This window comes from Photinus pyralis, unplaced genomic scaffold (assembly GCF_008802855.1).
Source record: "Photinus pyralis isolate 1611_PpyrPB1 unplaced genomic scaffold, Ppyr1.3 Ppyr1.4_LG3b, whole genome shotgun sequence".
Classification (NCBI taxonomy): Eukaryota; Metazoa; Arthropoda; class Insecta; order Coleoptera; family Lampyridae; genus Photinus; species Photinus pyralis.
The window spans coordinates 20,997,317-21,016,482 of record NW_022170510.1 but is presented as its reverse complement, the minus strand read 5'-3'; the positions used below and the strand labels follow the sequence as shown (position 1 = coordinate 21,016,482).

General features: G+C 35.5%; 2 protein-coding genes across 2 annotated transcripts; both read right to left on the bottom strand.

Annotated features, from left to right (window-relative positions):
* Positions 1-6,851: 6,851 nt before the first annotated feature.
* Positions 6,852-15,247, bottom strand: LOC116166711 (ras association domain-containing protein 4). Its single transcript, XM_031481785.1, has 5 exons — positions 15,049-15,247; positions 14,650-14,918; positions 8,336-9,437; positions 7,050-7,269; positions 6,852-6,998 (listed from the first exon to the last, which is right to left on the bottom strand). Exons 1-5 carry the CDS (start codon positions 15,086-15,088, stop codon positions 6,938-6,940), a joined length of 1,692 nt encoding a protein of 563 aa, XP_031337645.1. The 5' UTR covers positions 15,089-15,247; the 3' UTR covers positions 6,852-6,937.
* Positions 15,248-17,096: 1,849 nt separating this feature from the next.
* LOC116166713 (peroxiredoxin-6-like) lies at positions 17,097-18,519 on the bottom strand. Its single transcript, XM_031481786.1, has 5 exons — positions 18,447-18,519; positions 17,885-18,380; positions 17,453-17,827; positions 17,325-17,400; positions 17,097-17,272 (listed from the first exon to the last, which is right to left on the bottom strand). Exons 2-5 carry the CDS (start codon positions 17,974-17,976, stop codon positions 17,138-17,140), a joined length of 678 nt encoding a protein of 225 aa, XP_031337646.1. The 5' UTR covers positions 17,977-18,380; positions 18,447-18,519; the 3' UTR covers positions 17,097-17,137.
* Positions 18,520-19,166: the final 647 nt, after the last annotated feature.

Genomic DNA, 19,166 nt, shown 5'->3' with positions numbered 1-19,166 from the left:
CCCGAAATTCTGCGTCTTGAGGAATAGGGCAGCACTTTGAATTATATATCCTCGAGAAATCACAACGTATCCTAACGCGATTCACTGCATCCAAAGTAAACTGGTGTGAAGCTCAAAAGGTTCGCCTAAATATCACTTGATCGGAACCGGGGTTTTCGTCGCCGAAAATTCAACGCGAAAAGAAAATAACACTTCTAAACGGGGTGCACAAAGCACGCAACTGGGAGCAACCGAAATAAACCGGTGGCTCAAAACGCTAAGTGTTCCAAAACGATCGCTCAAGGTACGTGTTGACCCCTTGACGTACTAAACGCGAGTCTTCTCAAAACGATCCCCTTCTTCAGAATTCAAATGAGAAAACCACACCCAAATTACCATAACACAAAAATGGCTCCCGCTAGAAATTCTCCCATTGGTTTAGATAACGAAGACTTAACCCACTCTAGCTCGTCGTCAACCTCCACGAACTGCTGAGTAGCGAATCTCACGGTTTTCTGCTGACGAAATGAAGACCCCTGATCCCTTGATGGCTGGGTGCTATATCCGCTCCTATTCTCGGTCTAGACGGCGCCTCGGGTGATTAACGAACGACAAAACTCGCATTACTCATGATGACGTCAATCAACTTTGCAATCTTCCCACGACGAAATTAAATTTGAGCGAAATTAAATCTACCGTACCATAGTCTTGAGCGAACCGAAATGCCCAAACATAAATGATCACAAAATTTCTAACCGGAACAAATAATGAAATATACAGGGTGACCTGCACTATCATGACAAGAAATTTCGAATTTTTTTAATTAACTTCGGCGCGAAATAAAACCACTCGTTACAAGCGAAAGCAATAAAACACAAATCGAGGGAAAAGTAATTGCAGGAAAGCGAGCAATAATTCCCCCCTTTTTAATTAGCCAGACGGAAAGCAATATAAAGCTTATACCTTTCAGTTACCGGAACGGTAGCCAAGAAAGTTGATAAAAGCGAATTCCAATGAATTCGGGTAACTTAATGCGCAAGCAAAATAAAACGGTACGGATGCAAAGTGAATTTACGGCAATGCTAGAGATTAATACAGTACTTAGTAAAAGTAAATGGCAAAAGATCTGAATACGTTACGGTTGGAAAAGCAAAGTTTTTCGGTTTCGGTACTTACAAAACTTGGCGGTGATAAATGCAAGAGTAGAAAAGATCTAACTTACGTCAAGCAAAAATGGTAAAAAGCTCGCCACAAAATCAAGCGTTAACATTATAAAGAAATCCGGATTTTGAGGAAATGGTACTCGTATATAGGAAATCCAGCTCTTCGCTGTATTCAACACGGAAACGAACCAAATTAATTCGGTTTTTAATTAATTACTCGGCCTGCGATTATCGGAAAAATATGGGGTCAGCATTACACTTCCAGTTTTTTCCACAACTCAATAAAACGTCGAACATTAATTATTATGCTTACTCAATTAGGCGCGTCGAAACTTCAATATACGGTAATCGAATTAACACCTAGGCCTAATTGGAATTTTCCCGGCACAACGACTGTTGCCGTTTTCTACGCACACGCTGCAAAACTGATAACGTGTAAACACCTCGATTTGGAACCTAACTCAAATCTTGGTGTGATATTTGGTTGCATGTTGATGGTGTCCGAGGTTTGCGCGCCTTTTTTTTCCTGGCCATCGAATATCGTCGATTTCTCATTTAATGGCGCGATGCACATTTTCACATAATTGTCTCTTATAGGTCAGGTATAGAGCAACTAATTTTTTTCAAATTTTTTTGTTTAATCTTGCATCTTGCATCGGAAAATGATAAACTTTCGTAGGAAACGTTTTTTCCCTACACTTATACCAAAGAGTAGGTACTCTTTGCTTATACCTACTAATAGGTGTAGGTACTATACTCACTATCTAAAAGCGCTATTTTGGTTTGAATTAGAAAGTCAAAAATCTGGCACATTTTTTTTAAATCTTAATCAGAAAGCTTGCCTTTTATGCTTTTTGAGGTAGAATGAACCGTGAAACTATCGTATTTACAATCGCAGCGGGGAACACATGCGCATTTTTACGCATCACATCAGTTTGTATATTCAAGTCAGTTTTCATGCCTGAACCTGATATTAGCCACCATGTCGTCAAATAAGAGAGTGCATACGGACAAACTTCCCCTGGAGGTTGTTAACGATGATGCTAAATGGTTGTTTCTTCCGGCGAAAATATGGATGTCGTCGACATGCAATTGGCCGGAACAACGGTCTTTTGCGGTTTCGTTTACGTCTATGTTTATATGCTTTCTTTCCGTAACGGTCATTTTTGGAGTCGTCAATCGAATCGTGCATAGCTCAGATCTTGGTGTGATATTTGGTTGTATGCTGGTGGTCATTACGATGTTCGAGGTTGGATTACATTTTTCTAACGCCATCTAAAATACAAGAGCAGCCGGCTAGTTTGAGTAAAGAGCGTGACGTCAGCACGAGTTGTCTAACAAATGGAACTAGTGACTTAATGAAGGACTTATTTTGGATGATGTAGACGAATTAAATCCCCAGTGCAGATATGGATGTGGTTTCAAAAACTTTTTTCGTATGAAAAGTATAGTGACTTTGAAGTTCTTCAACTTCTGAATAAGATAGCTCTTTTCTTTTGGTGTGTTGCGATCCTTGAGGAAAAGCATGTTGTTGATGCAGAACCATACTCTTGTAGACATCATCACTTCCCGCGCCACAGACTTACTCGAATCCCTCTCCTTCTTTATCTCGCGTAAAACATGGCACACTATAGGTTCTTAATTTTCCTTTCCACTAGCTTTGAATCTATACCATTTCTTGTGTAAAGCGTCAATGTTTCTTATTCCTATCTTTTTATACTCCTTCAAACGGCAGTCCCACAGAACAGGACGATCTCGATATAGAATGGTAATAGGCATTGAATGGTCGCAATAAGTTCACACACTTTCGCGTTTATTCACTCCATGACTGAATACGGCGCTGTCTCGACCACAATTTAACCTGTGTGTGTTTCTTGCTACGAGCATTGAGTAATTAAATATGTACGTAGGTTTCTTGTCTTGTCTTAGATGACAGATTTGATCTTTAAGCTACCTACTCCATGCAAAAACCACGATGCAATTCAAAAATGTTTTCAATTACAAAAAATGACATTTGAGTATTAAGATATTCAACAGCCTTCAGAAGCTTTGAAATGTCCCTTCTCTGTTTGCAGGAGTCTCGAAACCACGAAAAACATACCCTACTCCCACCTTACTCCACCACCAAACTAGTTACCTATTCCCTTTATATACTTTTGAAGTATAGGGTCAAGTTACAAGTAAAAGCCCCTAAAAGTAAACATGTGGTATTATATAGATCTTTTTAGATTAAAATAGTTGCGAAATTTGCCTGCAAAGCAATTTTCAACTGTGATAATGCCTTTTTAGTTCAATGATGGGTAGGTATACAATTGTATATAGGTACCTATACTTCCAATCAAGTTAGTAACAATAGATTACTCAATAGGATTTTATTTCAAATAAATTCCATTGTTTCACAATAGGGATGTGCGAACTAAAAGAGCAGAACTATACTGACAATTAAGTTTTACTGTAAGTTACATATAATTTATATCTACAAAAAAAACTACTAACTTAAAACAAATCTAGCTCGAATAGTCGTTGGAATCGGCAGGTCTGGCAGGAGTTAAATCCCAAATGAAGCAATTATTAACGTATCCAAATCCAATCGTAAATGTAAGGAATGCTGCTCCTGCGATCAACTCCCCCATATATCTCCTTTGCTTAGCCGCGTAGTGTATTTGAAAATTTCCACTTGGTTGAGGTAGATCATTCATCGACCCTTTTATTACGCCTGCAAAAGCTTTCGTTCTCCTTGGAGCTGTAAGAAATGGTTATGTAATCACGTTCATATTATCAGTTATCATGCAGTTAGCAAAGTTACATTATAAAACCCATTGAATTAAGTAGCTGCGCATATTTTAATTACTATTTTGGTGTTAAACAGTTGAAAATTGTAGCAGAAGACAAGAAAACTAACCTTGTCCTAGAAGAACGGTACGAAGAAGAGTGGATGAACGATTCATTATAATTACAATTGGTTTGTAGAGGGTCTAACTTTTGTGAAAGTTTTACCGATTAATATTAATGATGAAGGGATAAGGGATGTTGAATTGTAACACCAAAATATGCGATCAACAGCTGACGAACTGAGCAGCAGACGATATGAGGTCAGTTCCAATGGTGGCCACCCTAAATCGTTCCAGTGTCGCCACAATAAGTCGCAGTAGTTCTTGTTGTACAAGTTGCATACCATGCAGGGGCGTAAAATAAGTGAGAATAAAGCAGCAAAAAACACTGAAACGATCAAAAGTCAGAGACTTGTTACTACTATTATACTTATGTAGAATGGAATGGAAACAGCAGAAAAGCACAAGAATATTTTGAGAAACAATCTTTGCGATAGTCTAACAGAGATATGAATTTGTTTATTCGGCGTCTTTGTTGTACCTACGTCGCGCAGAAATCTGAGAAATCTCCACGGATGTAATTTGTTTGGCACTTCAAGATCATATCATCATCATATACAGTATACACCTATCATAATCATGTCCTGCAGGCTGCAGAAGGTATTCTTTGCAATACGTATTCATTACGAAAATAAGAAAATAAACGAAGTAGATGTGAGAGTTAGACATTTATACAACAAATTAGTATTGTTTAAAAGCCAATAAACATTTTTATGTCTATAGGCACATTTCATTTTACCATTGAATAAAACTTTTATGCAATGATTCTAGTTATTTCGACTGGTTATATGTAGGATCTTAGTAAACTGGTTCGTGCTTTGCCTTTACGTGTATGATGTGTTGCCTAAACATGTTGGCAACACTCTTTTATAAGCGAGTCGCATTGTATGCGCGGTCTAAGTATAACAAGTCTCTGTCAAAAGTTTGTTTATAATATTATTATTATGAAGATTCTGACAGTCCACAAATTTAGTCGAAATAATAATTACATTGCAAGAATACACTTTGAAAATGATAGTTCACTGTTCACCGATAGTCCGACACCCAGAAAATAGGCTGGAAAAAAAAGAAGAAAAAACAGCCGACAACATTTAATTGTTGCATATTAGAATGATAATTATCATATCAAGTCAATTTATGAAATGTGGAATCATTGGCGCCATTGAACTAACCCAACAAAAAGAGAAGGTCTCATAAATCTGAAAACGGTCGATCATAGGTGAAAATACCTACACAAGATATCGAAAAAAGTTTTCCGTGGGGTTCTGCAATGTTCACCTACTAGCATAGTGTAATTCTATTATTTACACTATATAAAGGGTGTTTTTTTAAAGCCCATAGAATTTTAAACTTGAATAAATAATACAAAAAACATCTTTTGATAAAAAATCTGTCTTTATTGGAAAGATCAATATGACATTAATGTTTAAAAATTATTTGAAGCATATAGTCACCGCGGCTGTCCCTTACGAAACCCATTCCGTCAGTCCAATTTGAGCATTGGTAGCGTTATGATTAATCACACGAACAATGTTGGCTTCCGAGGCGTGCAGCTGGTTTGTTAGCATACATACACTAATGACTTTACCTAGCCCCATAAGAGGCGTCAAAACGCAGGACCTGGGCGGGCACTTGACAGGTCTTGCAATTAACTTATCACCAAATATTGTTTTGAATAAGTCGATAGTTTCGTTGGCTGTACGGCACGTAGCGCGATCCTGTTGCATCCACATCTCCTGTCATCAATATTGTGAAACAAATATTTACTGATCATGGTTCGGTAATGTTCCCCGTTAATCGTAACGTTAGCCCCAGGCTCATTTTTAGAAATAAGGTGTACACTTATGGAGCGGACTATTAGCACTGATTCTTCATAAGAGCATTGTCAGAAGGTAACAAGAGCATGAGAGCGGTGGGGGTCTAAATAGTCGCGTAATTACAAAAAAATCAATGGTGTGGAGCGAGGTCCGCACGCGACCACTGTAGGATTAAAATATTTGAACTTTTTAAAAATGGCGATTTTCACTTTTTTCCAATTATCTACGAAACAAATTATTTTTTTCAAAATATCGCATTGGAATATCCATCAGCATCCAAAACTACACAACTTTACCAATTTAACCGAATCCGTAAATATAATCAATGATATAATAATGGCAAAGATAGCCATCTTATCCTACTCAATTTAAGACACCCTGTATACAGAAGAATAAAATAATAATGGAAAGAGTGAAATTCCGCGAACTGCACAAATCAAATCAAAATTGCGGATGTTTAGACATATGCAGATCACCCCTACACGCACAATTCTTGGATCTGCCTCCATTGCTTCTCCATGTGCAACATCAGACTCTGAGGGTAACATTTTTACTTAAAACTGAGAGTAACCTTTCCACTTAACTAAGGAATGAGTGGGCGTCAGCATAGTTGCATTCTTGGAGAGACGGTTAGGCGGCGGCTCCTCCTTTTAGAGCACCTGCAACATCAAATCAGATTCGTCCAGCAACATCTGCAAGCAAGTGTGAACTTGGGTGCGGTTGGAAGAGACGGACGAGTAACAAGAGGACTAAAAATGTGGACTAAGTACGGGTGAACATAAAACCAGATTCGGAACAAACACTTAGAATGTCAAAAGCCCAAATTGAGTATTCTAACTTCTATTTTGGAGCCTATGCTTTTTCTTATTTTTCTATTATAATTCGGTAGAAAGTCATTTATGCCTGCGGACTTAGTGTTGTTACTTTTTATTAATCAGCATTTTGTTTTAAAAATTATCAAAGCGGCATAATAAACAAGACCTTTAACAGTTAAATACACGTAAAATTAAAAATATAATAAAAGTGACACACAACAAACATTCTGTGATGTGCGTAAATACAAAACCAATCAAATGGTTAAAAAAAGTTACAGCCGCACTTTGAGTTCCTCCATTCGTATTTTAATTCTTCGTTTCATTTCAAACCACCTACAAAGTTAACACAATTAAAACAAATCAAAGAAAATATGTTTAACGTACTTGTCTTGTATTCGAGCTATTTCACGTTCCTCTTGCACATAATATTGATTAAGAATTGCTCTCATTTCAGCTAGCGAGAAATTTAAAAACTGAGCAACTTCATTACTCACTTCTGGAGTGCTGTGACCATCCATCAAGAATAATCGAACTACATCTTCATGGGGTCCTTGAAGTACACGTTCTAACAGTGGATAGTCATCATCTTTCAGCCGTCTTTGTTCTAAAATTATTTTTTGAGACAATTTAACTCATGTATAAGAAATCGCATAAGCCGCAGTGCAATTGTCACTTTGACAGAGCAAAAGTTACTCTTTTACTTATTCATTTTCTAATCAATTATCAAATTATCCATTCTCATATGAAGACTTGATTTGTCAGTAATTAATTGATTTGGTGAATATGTTTTTCGTTAAATTGACCAACCGAATTACACTCGACGTTTGTATTAAAACCGAGTAAATTTGTGTTGTTGAAATTTAAATCTGTTTCCTTTAGCAATTTGACTTGAAACATAGCCTTTGGTGTCGCATTTTTATTAGTTGGCAGTTTTTCTCGTCTAATTGCTAGGCAACAGATTTTCATGACCAAAACAACGCAAATTTACTAGGAAAAATACAAACCTCTTGTGCAATTATAAGTGAAAAATTATTCTCACAGTTAATTATAGCGGCATTTGTCTATGTAAGTATTACATAGATAGTAACGTAGCATCAACAATATTACATAAATCTATAAGTATGGAAGCGATATTGCCTATATCTGCATTAGAATATTATGAATCGAACCCTAAGTTGCTGGTCAGAAATGTGCACGTGAACATATCAACTTGAAGAGTGAAATGATCGCAAAATCACTTAAAACATGAAAACACAGTAGTATATGTCAACTTATTAAATTTAATGTGGTGAAGATTTGGTGTTTTTGATTTCCTCCTTGATACTTAAGAAAATACCTACCACATATGAGTTATGTATCATGTTCAATTCCAATTTTGAATAAGTTATATTTGTTATAATATTTAATGTACAAACACTTAATAACTGCTAGCCAATCAACAACTGGGTAGATAAAACAAACTTGTCTTCAATAAATATGAGAGAAGTTTGGTCCATATGTACTTATAGCTCTAGGGCTATTTCGGGAATAAAATTTAGCTACATTGAAAATTGATCTCAACCTTCTCCATAACCCTAAAATCCTCTGTAGAATTCGTAATTTTTACACATTCTACAGTGGATTTTATTATTTTGGTTGCATCATCCTATAAAATTAGTTGAGTAACTTACCTCCATTATCGTGAACAATAAATAACGCAAAATTGACGGGATCACTCTCGACTTTATACTTTTCTAATATTAAATTAATAACATCTTGAGTGCTAACAAGTGAAGTAATCCAAACGCTCATTTGGCTACCGTGAGGGGGCGTAAAGAAGCTTGTTTCTCGATTGTAAAAATGGCCATTAATAGAGCACCTTCTTTTCAATTTAGTTCTGGACAAGCGTTTACCGGGCCTCCGTTTTATGGCGGTAGAACCGGTTTTAGGCGGCCTTCGAATCACAACGTCATCTTGACATGTAAAATTTGATATATCCGTATTTGTACTATTAATTGAAATTTGATCGAACTCTGGCGATTTCGTCTGTCGCATTCGTTCCAAACAGTCTGGGCCAGACATTGAGCGATTCAAATGGTTACTCTTCTCAATCCAATTATTGTCGCAAGAATCTATGTTATGTGCATCGTTTGAACCACCATCGCATTCACTTTTTGCTTCACTGTTAGTTGTATCGATTCCATTCTCGCAGTTATTAGTTGAAGCCGATTCAGAATGTTGGGAAGGCAATGGAATAGGCATAGTTTGATATAATTTACAGGAATTGTCAACTTTACGTTCTATTTGCAGTAGATCGTCTAATTCGTCCCATTCCATTGATTTTAAATCTAATTTAGGCGGAAGTGTTGAACTTTTTATCAGAATATCGTGTTGAGGCGAAACTGGGCTAGTCTCGACGGTATTTGTCTCAGATGTCTCCCCACCAGACTCTATGCCTGTATCTGATAAACTAATATTGTCTAAATTTAAACTACTTATCGAAATATCTAAATCTAAATTTGAGTTTGTAGATGTAACTGAGAAATCGTTAAAGCTACTATCTCTTGATATACCAGTAAGATCATCATCTGAATCAAAATCTGCATTTGACTGTAGGCGGCAGGAGTTACGTTTCCTTACTGTTACCACCGTTCGTTGATCATCGTCTTCCTTTAAATGTATAACACCTTGAATGCCCCAATGGACTCTTAAAGCACCTTCCAATATAAGACGTCCATTCACTTCTCTACTACGTATTTCTCCACTTTTTCCGTCAAAGTACTGATTGTAGTTCTAAAAGAAACAGATTACAGGGGATATTAAAAATGATCGGGACAAGATTTCTTAAATCTACATACAGGAAAAACATATGATATAAACAGTAGTTGAAAATATCATCGAAAAACTGAAAATTACATGTTTCGATTTCATTTTCCCTAGATTCTCGTTAGCACCTTCTGTGGGCAGTATTGTAGTAAGTATTGTAACGGGTGGTCACTTTAGACCATTTATTGAATTTATATTTTGGCAAGCATAGGAAGATTTACACATGTACCGCTTTATAGCGAACAGAAACAAAGGACGACGAGAAATATATGAGGCGATAACTATGTGTGTATTTTTCAATAAAATGTGTCTGGATTTTTAACTTTCGTCATAAGCGAAGAAAGGTACCGCGTATTCGGGGTTTGGGGATTTGAGCAGACGAGATTGAACATTCTGGATATGCTGTGGTTCAACTTTAAAAGGGTACGCACGTATTTTGTTTCAGAGAGAAAATTTTAGTATATCGCTACTCGCGATGTTTTTTTCGCACCTAATTGCGCGAGCAGTTACATACTACCTCACTTCCGGTGTCACCGGAAATCGATGCAACTTTTGTTTTTCAAATGCAATGCATATATTTTTTTACGATATTTGAAAAGAGCAATCAACTTACTGTATGACAACATAAAATATGCATGTTTGATATACAAAAAAAAAAGAAATTCTTGATTCAATATTTAGAAAATTTATGAAATCTAGCATGCCGTGTGCTGTCAGGATGCACGGTGTCTGTAGCATTACACGGGGAGATCAAAAGTAAATCTTAAAAACGAAACATTGAACAAGTTATTGTACGTCTTTTGTGTATGATATGGCACACGGCATGCTAGATTTAATAAATTTTCTAAATATTGAATCACGAATTTTTCCACTTTTTTTATACAGGGTGGTGCCTAGCGCAACGCAGCATAGGGATTTCAATGGTAATTTCTTTATAGTCAATTACTAGCTCCCCAAATTATTTTGGAGCAAAAGTCTAAATACGTTTTTTTTTGAGAAAAAAATACTGCATGTGTTCATACTATTAGTTATAATTTTCCATTTTACAAAACCGTAGAAATTGACAAAATAAAAAATTACATTTTTATAAATCAGTGATGCTGTGGAATCTTTTAACAAACTACAAGCGCATTGTATCTAAGTTATCGTTGCTTGACGTCGAACGATTTTCATATTTAATTCTGTTTCAACTAACCGATGCAATAAGAGGCATCTTAGGATAATGTTTTTTTAGAAAATGTATGCTGCATCTGCATCACATACTATTTGTTTATCATTTTCCGAACCAGAGTACCTACATAATCGAAGAAAAAAAACTGATTTGAAGAAACTTATATTCGGATTTTCCGCTATACTGATGCAGCCAAAACGTTGAATGTATTGCCGTTTTCCTGATGGTTTTGACGGACATTTTGAACGTTATTGCACTTGCAGTTCTTTAACTAATTTACAAACAAGTATAAATTTCATATACGTCAAAGGCAAATAATGAAACGTGATCGCTGTTTTTTTTAGGAAATTCCAAGGCATATTTGATTTATTGTAAAATGAAGCTTTTTATTTTGTCGATTTCTACGGTTTTGAAAAACGGAAAATTATAATTAATAGTATGAACACATGCAGTATTTTTTCCTCTAAAAAAATCGTATTTAGACTTTTGCTCTAAAATAATTAGGGGAGCTAGTAATTGACTATAAAGAAATTACAATTGAAATCCCTATGCTGCGTCGCGCTAGGCACCACCCGGTATATCAACCATATGCATATTTTATACAGAAAATTGATCGCTCTCTTTAAATATCATAAAAAAATCATAGGCATTGCATTTGAAAAACAAAAGTCGAATCGACTTCCGGTTAAGCAGGAAGTTTGAATATCCGATCAGATAGATCGTAAAGTCACATAAAAATTATATTTGACAAGATCCCACATAAGGCCAACGTTCGTCTATCTGTTTACCGAGTGAAATACATTTTTTAGCAAACTTGATACGTAAACAAACACATTGCAAATGGGCTGCCTAAAAAATTAAGTCAAGGGTACACTTAATGAAAATTATTATCTCTGTCCGCTTCTATCACATGGAGAGAGAGACAGTTGCAATATTAAATATCGCACGAGAGAATAGTTATTTACATTATTAGTGCGGGAACAGTTATTTTGCAGATGAGCGCGAAGTTTGACGGCGCGAGTGCGCAACGCGCACGAGCGACGCATGTCGCGCGAATCAAGCAAACACTGTTCACGCACGTAAAATGTATTCTATTTTTTGCACGGATTAGTTAAATCGAATTTATATAAATTCAAATCCTTTTCGCGAGATTTTTGCGTCATTATAATTCTTTTGAAAAAATTAAGTCCTCTATGCCGATAAAGTAGAAATCTAGAAATTTAAAATGTCAATTTAATGTTCAATACTTCTGATTTAAGCTTATTTTTGCCCCTGTACTATAGGGAATGATGTAAAGTGTATTTATATTTTCTTTTTTACTCTTCCATCATACTACTTATTAGTTTATGATCCGCACTAAATAGATAATTTCGTTGAATTTTTAGGCACTAGTGCGCGAAAGTAGATAGTCAATTGTAAACTTGACGTTCCAGACGTTCGTGTTTTATTGGGAAAACGCGATTTAGAACGAAGGAGTGCAAAAAAACATTTATCCTTCATGGTGTTCTAATGAAAAGTTTCAATAGGTTTCAACACATTGGGTGGATGAAAAGAAAAAAGAAGGCCTAACTAATAAGCGAGCTAATACATCCTAACTTTGATAAGTGAAGGAAATTTTTTTTCTGATCAAATATCAGCAAGTCAACAAATAAGAAATTTCGTCATAATCAAAATGTCGTCAAAATCAAAATTTTTTCGCCCGCTGAACCCATCTAGAGATTGGAATTTTAGATACCGTTAATTCTATCCTGGGTTCTACCCTTTTACACATTGTAAGTAATCATAGAGAAAAAATTAGGAAAGAAAACAACATTTTGGAACTTTTAGGAGGGCACTTACCTTATTTGAGAAAATATAGACTGTGTCCAAGATAAAGATGTTTATCACGGCGATCTCAGAAACTATAGAAGATACGAAGATGGTGAAATTAGGGAAAAGTTGCGCAGTGAAAGAGTAATTATCATCCTGTAAGTAAAGAAAACCAGAAAATTCCAATTACTTCCGAAGATATGCCAGAAAAACTGAAATTTGCTGATCTTGGTTTTTCTGATGTTATTCGAATACTACAAAAAAAAAACAGAACACTTTTCCATTGCTACTATTTGAGCTTTACAAATCGCCCTTGAGGGATTTTCAATACAACATTTCGTTTAGGAGAAATCATCATCGACTTTATTTTTACATGGCCCCCCAAAAAGTACATACTTACTGTATTGAATAGTTTTTACTATGAATACAACTATGTATGGAACGCAAATAAAAGTTGGAAACTGTTGGTTTCAACAGGATTGTGCACCCGCGCACAACGCCCTAATCGTGCGAGAATACCTATTGGACAAATTTTCTGGAAAATGAAAATTTCTAGGAAACAAAATGTTCTAGAAACCATCCAAAAAATTAAACATTTTGAACTCTTAATAAACTCCATTAAAAGAAGCATTGACCAGAAGAACCGCAAAAATAATAATACATTCACTAGAAATCTGGTAAGCAATCTGACCAAAAAATTAGTAGAATTAAGAAAAAAATTAATGAAATTTGTTCATCTTAGAACAGACTCACAATGACCGCCTTTCCTGCTGGCGGGCCAAGATGTTAATTTAGAACAGATTTAAAGTGCCCTCCAAAAGTAAGGAAGTATAATGTTTAAGAACAAGAAAATGTGTATACTACAAAGTAAACTGTAAACTCGACTGTAAACGATAGTAAAACCCGAGGTAAAACCAATTCAGCATTGCCTGTATACTAACGTAATTAACATAGCTTAAGAAAGAAAATATGTGATATATAAATAGCACGTAACTCTTACAATAAATATTATCAGTCAACAATTCCAAGTGTTGGTAACATATTGGGTTTGAGTTACAAGAGTAAGTTTGCTTGGGTTTAGGAATTTACGGATTTACTTACAACCCTAACGCTACAAATTACAAAAAAGTTACTGATGGTTGCACACCAAAATTACCAAATGGTCAATCCCTAGACTAGGAGCCTGTCCCAGAAGGGCATACGAATTTTTGCCAAAATACCTATTCATCCGATCCTGCTGCTGGGAGTTGACTCTGTGGTGTAAACTCACTTGGCTTTCTTGGCATTAGATTTAGAATTACATTTAGTTAAATTCGGTATTAGCTTATGACTAATTGGTAAGTTCATTACAATGAACTCATCTGTGTAGGTCACGAACTTATAAATTAAGATGGACTGCTAATGCTGAATTAACAAATGACACCTACATGGGGGCCGCCATGATGTGCACTCCCTTGGCGCGAAATTCAAATCAACTAATAAACAAGCATTAATCCAACATTAACCTTATGTTTTCTAAATAAATTACTGTGACACATGTCATTTTCGAAGGCTGCAATAGTCTCAAAACTTGAGCACTAGGAAAATTCCCCTAGAAAATAACTAAAATGTGCACATCATGGCGGCGCCCATGCTAGGGCCATTTCTATCTGTATGCAACTGTTTGAGTCCATCTTAATTTATAAGTTCGTGGTGTAGGTACTTCATGAGTTATGAGTTTCGGCTTCAGACACATAGACGGACAAACACTGAGATAGATTCATTACAAAACGTTATAAATACAATGTTATATCTATATGTAAAATACAATGATATCATTTCTCCCCAGCGATACTAAAATTTGAATGAAAATTGCAAGAAAAATTGGTTACACCTTCTTTTACCTTACTTAATTGACTATTTCAATTTCATCATTCATCAAAATGAGGATAGTTTTCAATTTGCCTATGAAGTAATTATTCCATATTAACATATACCTACAGGAAACCTTGATGAGGTAAAATAAAGAATTGTTAAAAAATCATGTACTTAATAATCATATGACCATTGAATTTGATAGTTATAAATTCAATGATATGACTTACTTTAACAAATTGCTTACCTACCTACTTGTAGATTATTACATGACTTTACAAGGATGTCTAGGTAGTTTTCAATAACAATATCAAAATCCATATTAAATTAGCCGTGAAATTATACCTTTAACTTGTCTTCAACATGTGATCTTGGTATTGTAGGCCCATTTCCAACCTTAAAGGTCTCTCTTTGTTGTCCAAAACTCTTGTGAGATTCAACTCTAGTACCGTGACCAAATAATTGAGGACCGAATAAAGCACCGTAACAAGGCACGTGACAATAAGGTACTCCTTTATGTTCAGCGTGCTGACCAGGATTTAGCCTTTTCCCACATTCTTCACAGCGTAAACATTCTGGATGCCAGTCATAACCTAACGATTGTTTCCTTTCCGCTGCAAATACAAGAAAAACAGGATGTCACAAAAAGATAATGGAAGATGTAATGTAGTTTGCATATAAGGACTGTGTTAATTTAGTAACAATCCTTGGAAATATTCATGTTAGACAAGAAGGGTTCCTTACCAAAATATACTGGTTTTCCACATTTATGACATTTCCACATTATATAAATAGGATAAAAGAATGAATTTCTACACGCACTTGTCTAAAAAAACACTAAACAAACAATAAACTGAATCACTTCTTGTATTTGATGATTTCATTGCATTGTGATTGTGGTCTGTGTATTGTATTTTATTCTCTTTTCTTTTGCAATAACCTCAAACAGTACGACTGTGCTGTACGAAAGGTTGCCTGCATTGCAGGGTACACTTTTCTGAGGCGACGGCACAGTGTGCACGGCAACAGCAGAGGATTACTCTTCATATAGAAAAATAATTATCATTACTGTCCATATTTCAAGGATTATTTGCAAACATCAACATTTTACCACGATCAAAATTTGTTGCATGATCAGGATATAATCATGCCGAATATCTCGCGTACTTAAAAATAGCCTGATTACATTTTATCGTCTTTTTCAAATTTCCTTCAAAGGTTTTCCTATATAGAAGAAATATTTCTCGACAATTTTCTACCCAAATAAGGTTACGTGGCAAATTAACTCGTTGTATTTCTAAGCAAAACATTTGACAATAAAGATGATTGGCTGTTTGGCTATTATAGGCACTTGTGACTTGGAAATAACACAACGGTTCGCCTCGTAATTTACATTTCAATGCTATCGCAATGGTTAGACCACCAACAACACACATTTCTAGGTATATTTCTATCCTTCCCAATTTTGCATATTTTCTCCATTAAGTATAGCTGTTTTTTTAGCTAAATTTTTCGGTAATGATTTTTTCTGTAAATTAGGTACCAGAAAAAATAAAAACGAAATCGGCAAATTTCGGAATTTTCTTTTTTTGCTATAATATAACTCTTTCATTGCGCAGTTTGTACCTAATGTGACCATCTTCGTATCCTTTATAGCGTAGGCGGTACAAATTTTTTCGCTATTTTTGTGACAAAAGCATGAAATTCGGTATACGTGTTCATTAGGTCCAAATAAAACTTTTGGCCCGCAGCACCCATCGAAATTTTCGTGTGGGTTCAAAATTTGAACACTTTTGATCAAAAGGGTGTTCAAGGTTTTAAACCTGTAAAAATGACGAATTTTGGCGTTCTAGGGGTCCTTTTTGAATGATTTAGGGTCGCTGGTGCCAATGGCGGCATTAAAAAAGTTGTATATCTGACCCTTAGGCCCCAAATTTGGAATATTTTCAAAATAATGGTTAAATTTTGAATTTGATAGTTTTAACCATGCGTGATGTTTCGGATGTCGATTCCAGCTAATTTGGAAGTGCACTGCACGCTAGAAATGTAATATTAAAGTTAAAACAGTTTCTAGTGTGTAAATAGGCCGTTAATCGTTCAATAATTTGTTCAAAATTTGGAAATCCCATACTTGAAGGATTTTGACGTTCTTGGTGTCGTTTCCATATAATTTGTGGTTGCTGATGCTGATTTTGTCTTCAGAAAACAGACGCGAGTCATAGTTAGGTCCTTTTTATACTATTTTACATATTCCGTTGTATCGGTTTATTTTTCTTATTATCATAATAGATGGATTTGGATATTTGGCATATTTTTAAGTACCATAAAAATACTGTCTCACGGTGCTGATCGTTTTTCTCTCAGAGCAAGAAATCTTGCTCTGAGGTTTTGTTACTCTCATTACAACGGCTGTTATTTATCAAGAAAAAGGAAAAACGATATGTTAATTCATGGATCTAACTAAAAAAACTTAAATACTTCAACTTTTTTTAAATACACACGTTATTATCCCGAAAATAAATATTAATATGGAAAACATACCTTTTGTAAACGATTAGTAAATTACTGGTTCGCTTGTTAATTCTGGTAGGTAAGACTTTGACCTCGACTTTGACCTAGTTTCTTAATCAACTGAACGTAAAGCTATTGCATGTATTAATTTACGTATATCATTGAATATTATTATTCCATGCTTATATCTTTGAATATAAAATTAGGAGGCTTATATGGAGATATAGTTACATCTCGCAGTAATCAAGAGATGGTACGTGACGGAATAGAGGTGACGGTAATATATGAACAATCGCTATAATTATATATCTCTCTGCATAAATTACATCTTATAATGAGTTGTTGTGCGGACATAAGATATTCCCGAAGGCATAGAGACTCTATCGACACCGCCAGGGAACAAGGTATCGGCTTCCACGTCACTGACAGTTGGCAAAATCATCACTTTCTCACCAGGCTAAACAAACAAATTAAACAAATCTAAATTTTAAATGAGACATCAGACTTACGACCCAGTTTGCTGGGGTAGCAACTTGCGGAATTTTATCCACCAATTGTAAAGCATCGATAACGCGAAGCATTTCACTAAAAAGAAAATTTGAATATAATTGCAGTTAGCTAGGTATTTTAGACTTACTCAACATTGCGCCCAATATTATTGGGGTAGTGCATTGATAATCTGAGCACATGATTAGGATCAATCACATACAGTGCGCGCACTGTCAATTGCCGGTTTTTGTCATCAAAATGCTGCTTATCAACCATATTTAACATATAGGCGAGCTCTCTTGTTTCATCAGCTATAATGGGATAAGGAAATTCGCCGGGAATATCAAGACAATACGACTTAATATCGTTAACCCAATCCACATGGCTTTTGAGTACATCGCAGCTATGGGCCAGCAGTTTCACATTCCGTTTTTGGAAGTGAGGATTATGTACAGCTATTCTTCCAAGCTCAGTGGTGCACACTGGGGTGAAATCAGCTGGATGGGAAAATAACAGTACCCACCTGAAATTGAAGGCCATCATTAACTACTGTATATGAAATATGCAAATTGATCCTTACGATTTGTCTTGCCAGTCATAAAATTGGATCGTTCCCTTTGTGGTACTGGCCTTGAAGTTGGGCACAACATCTCCAATATGAAGCGTCGACATTTTCTATGCAACTAAACTGAACACGAATGATTTGTACTTATATCGGTTTGAAAGTAAGTATTATCAATGCTCACAGCCGACCTCGCCTCTCGCAAGAAATGAAATGTAGATAATTAGGTAATTTAACGTTGACCTTTCTTTCTAGAATCATAGCCTAAGTTTGCAGGTGACTAGATAAATGAGTTTAAGAAATTTTTCTATCGCTAAGTGTACCTAGTATAACTGTCGATAACAGAAGTAAACGGTATAATCAATCTTTAATTCATTAATGTGCACTGATGGGAAAAGCAGGTCAAAACCTTTTCTGCTTTGATATTTGACAGTGCGCCTTTTTTTCTTGAACTTCCGGTCCTATAGAGTAGGCAAGTATGCTTATGAAAAGACTTCCAACACCACATATCTATCTAGTTGAGATATAATTGGGTAAATTTCCATTTACATAGAAAATTATTGGATAACTAATCACTTACCTAATACTTTAAGTACCTCATCCAACTAGGGTCAAGATGTGATCCTTTAACTTATCAGTTCATAGGCATTACTGAAATAATTACTCGAGATTATTACATGTCTAAATAAAGCTCGAAGTACATATCGTAACAGTTATCTAGTAAGGATGTCTGAATATAAATTGCATTTACTGCACTGTCAGCGATATTTGAACTTGCGAGAACGATGCAAAGTAGTTTTTTTACTAATGGGCGATTCAAAATGAGTTGCTATCTAGTCACCGTATTTTCCATGTAAACCAAAATTCCAAAGTCGACTCGCAACTTATTTTTGATCGCAAGTACTCGCAGGTTAGTAAGTGAGAAGTATAAACGCGGGGGGGGGGGGTTAGAAATGGATTGTATCTTTAATAGTATTGTAATTAACTTACCTCTTATCAAAACAGGGTTTGGGGAGGGGGACGTTTTATCAAAACTTATAACAATTAATGAATAACTGGAAAACGGTTTGTCGGAGGAAAGTACTCACAAATAGAGCAAATATCGTCTAGACGAGACACATTTACTGGCGATGTAAAAATTTAATTGTGAATATCTCGAAAATGATGCAAGAAGGTACCTAAGCCCAATATTTCGGAAAATGATTTTTCTTGCATTATACAAGGTAAGGTACAGCGTAGATTTTGAATGTTTGCCAGGCGGCCTTTAAATAAAAATTACTCTGAGTGATAATTAGTACAC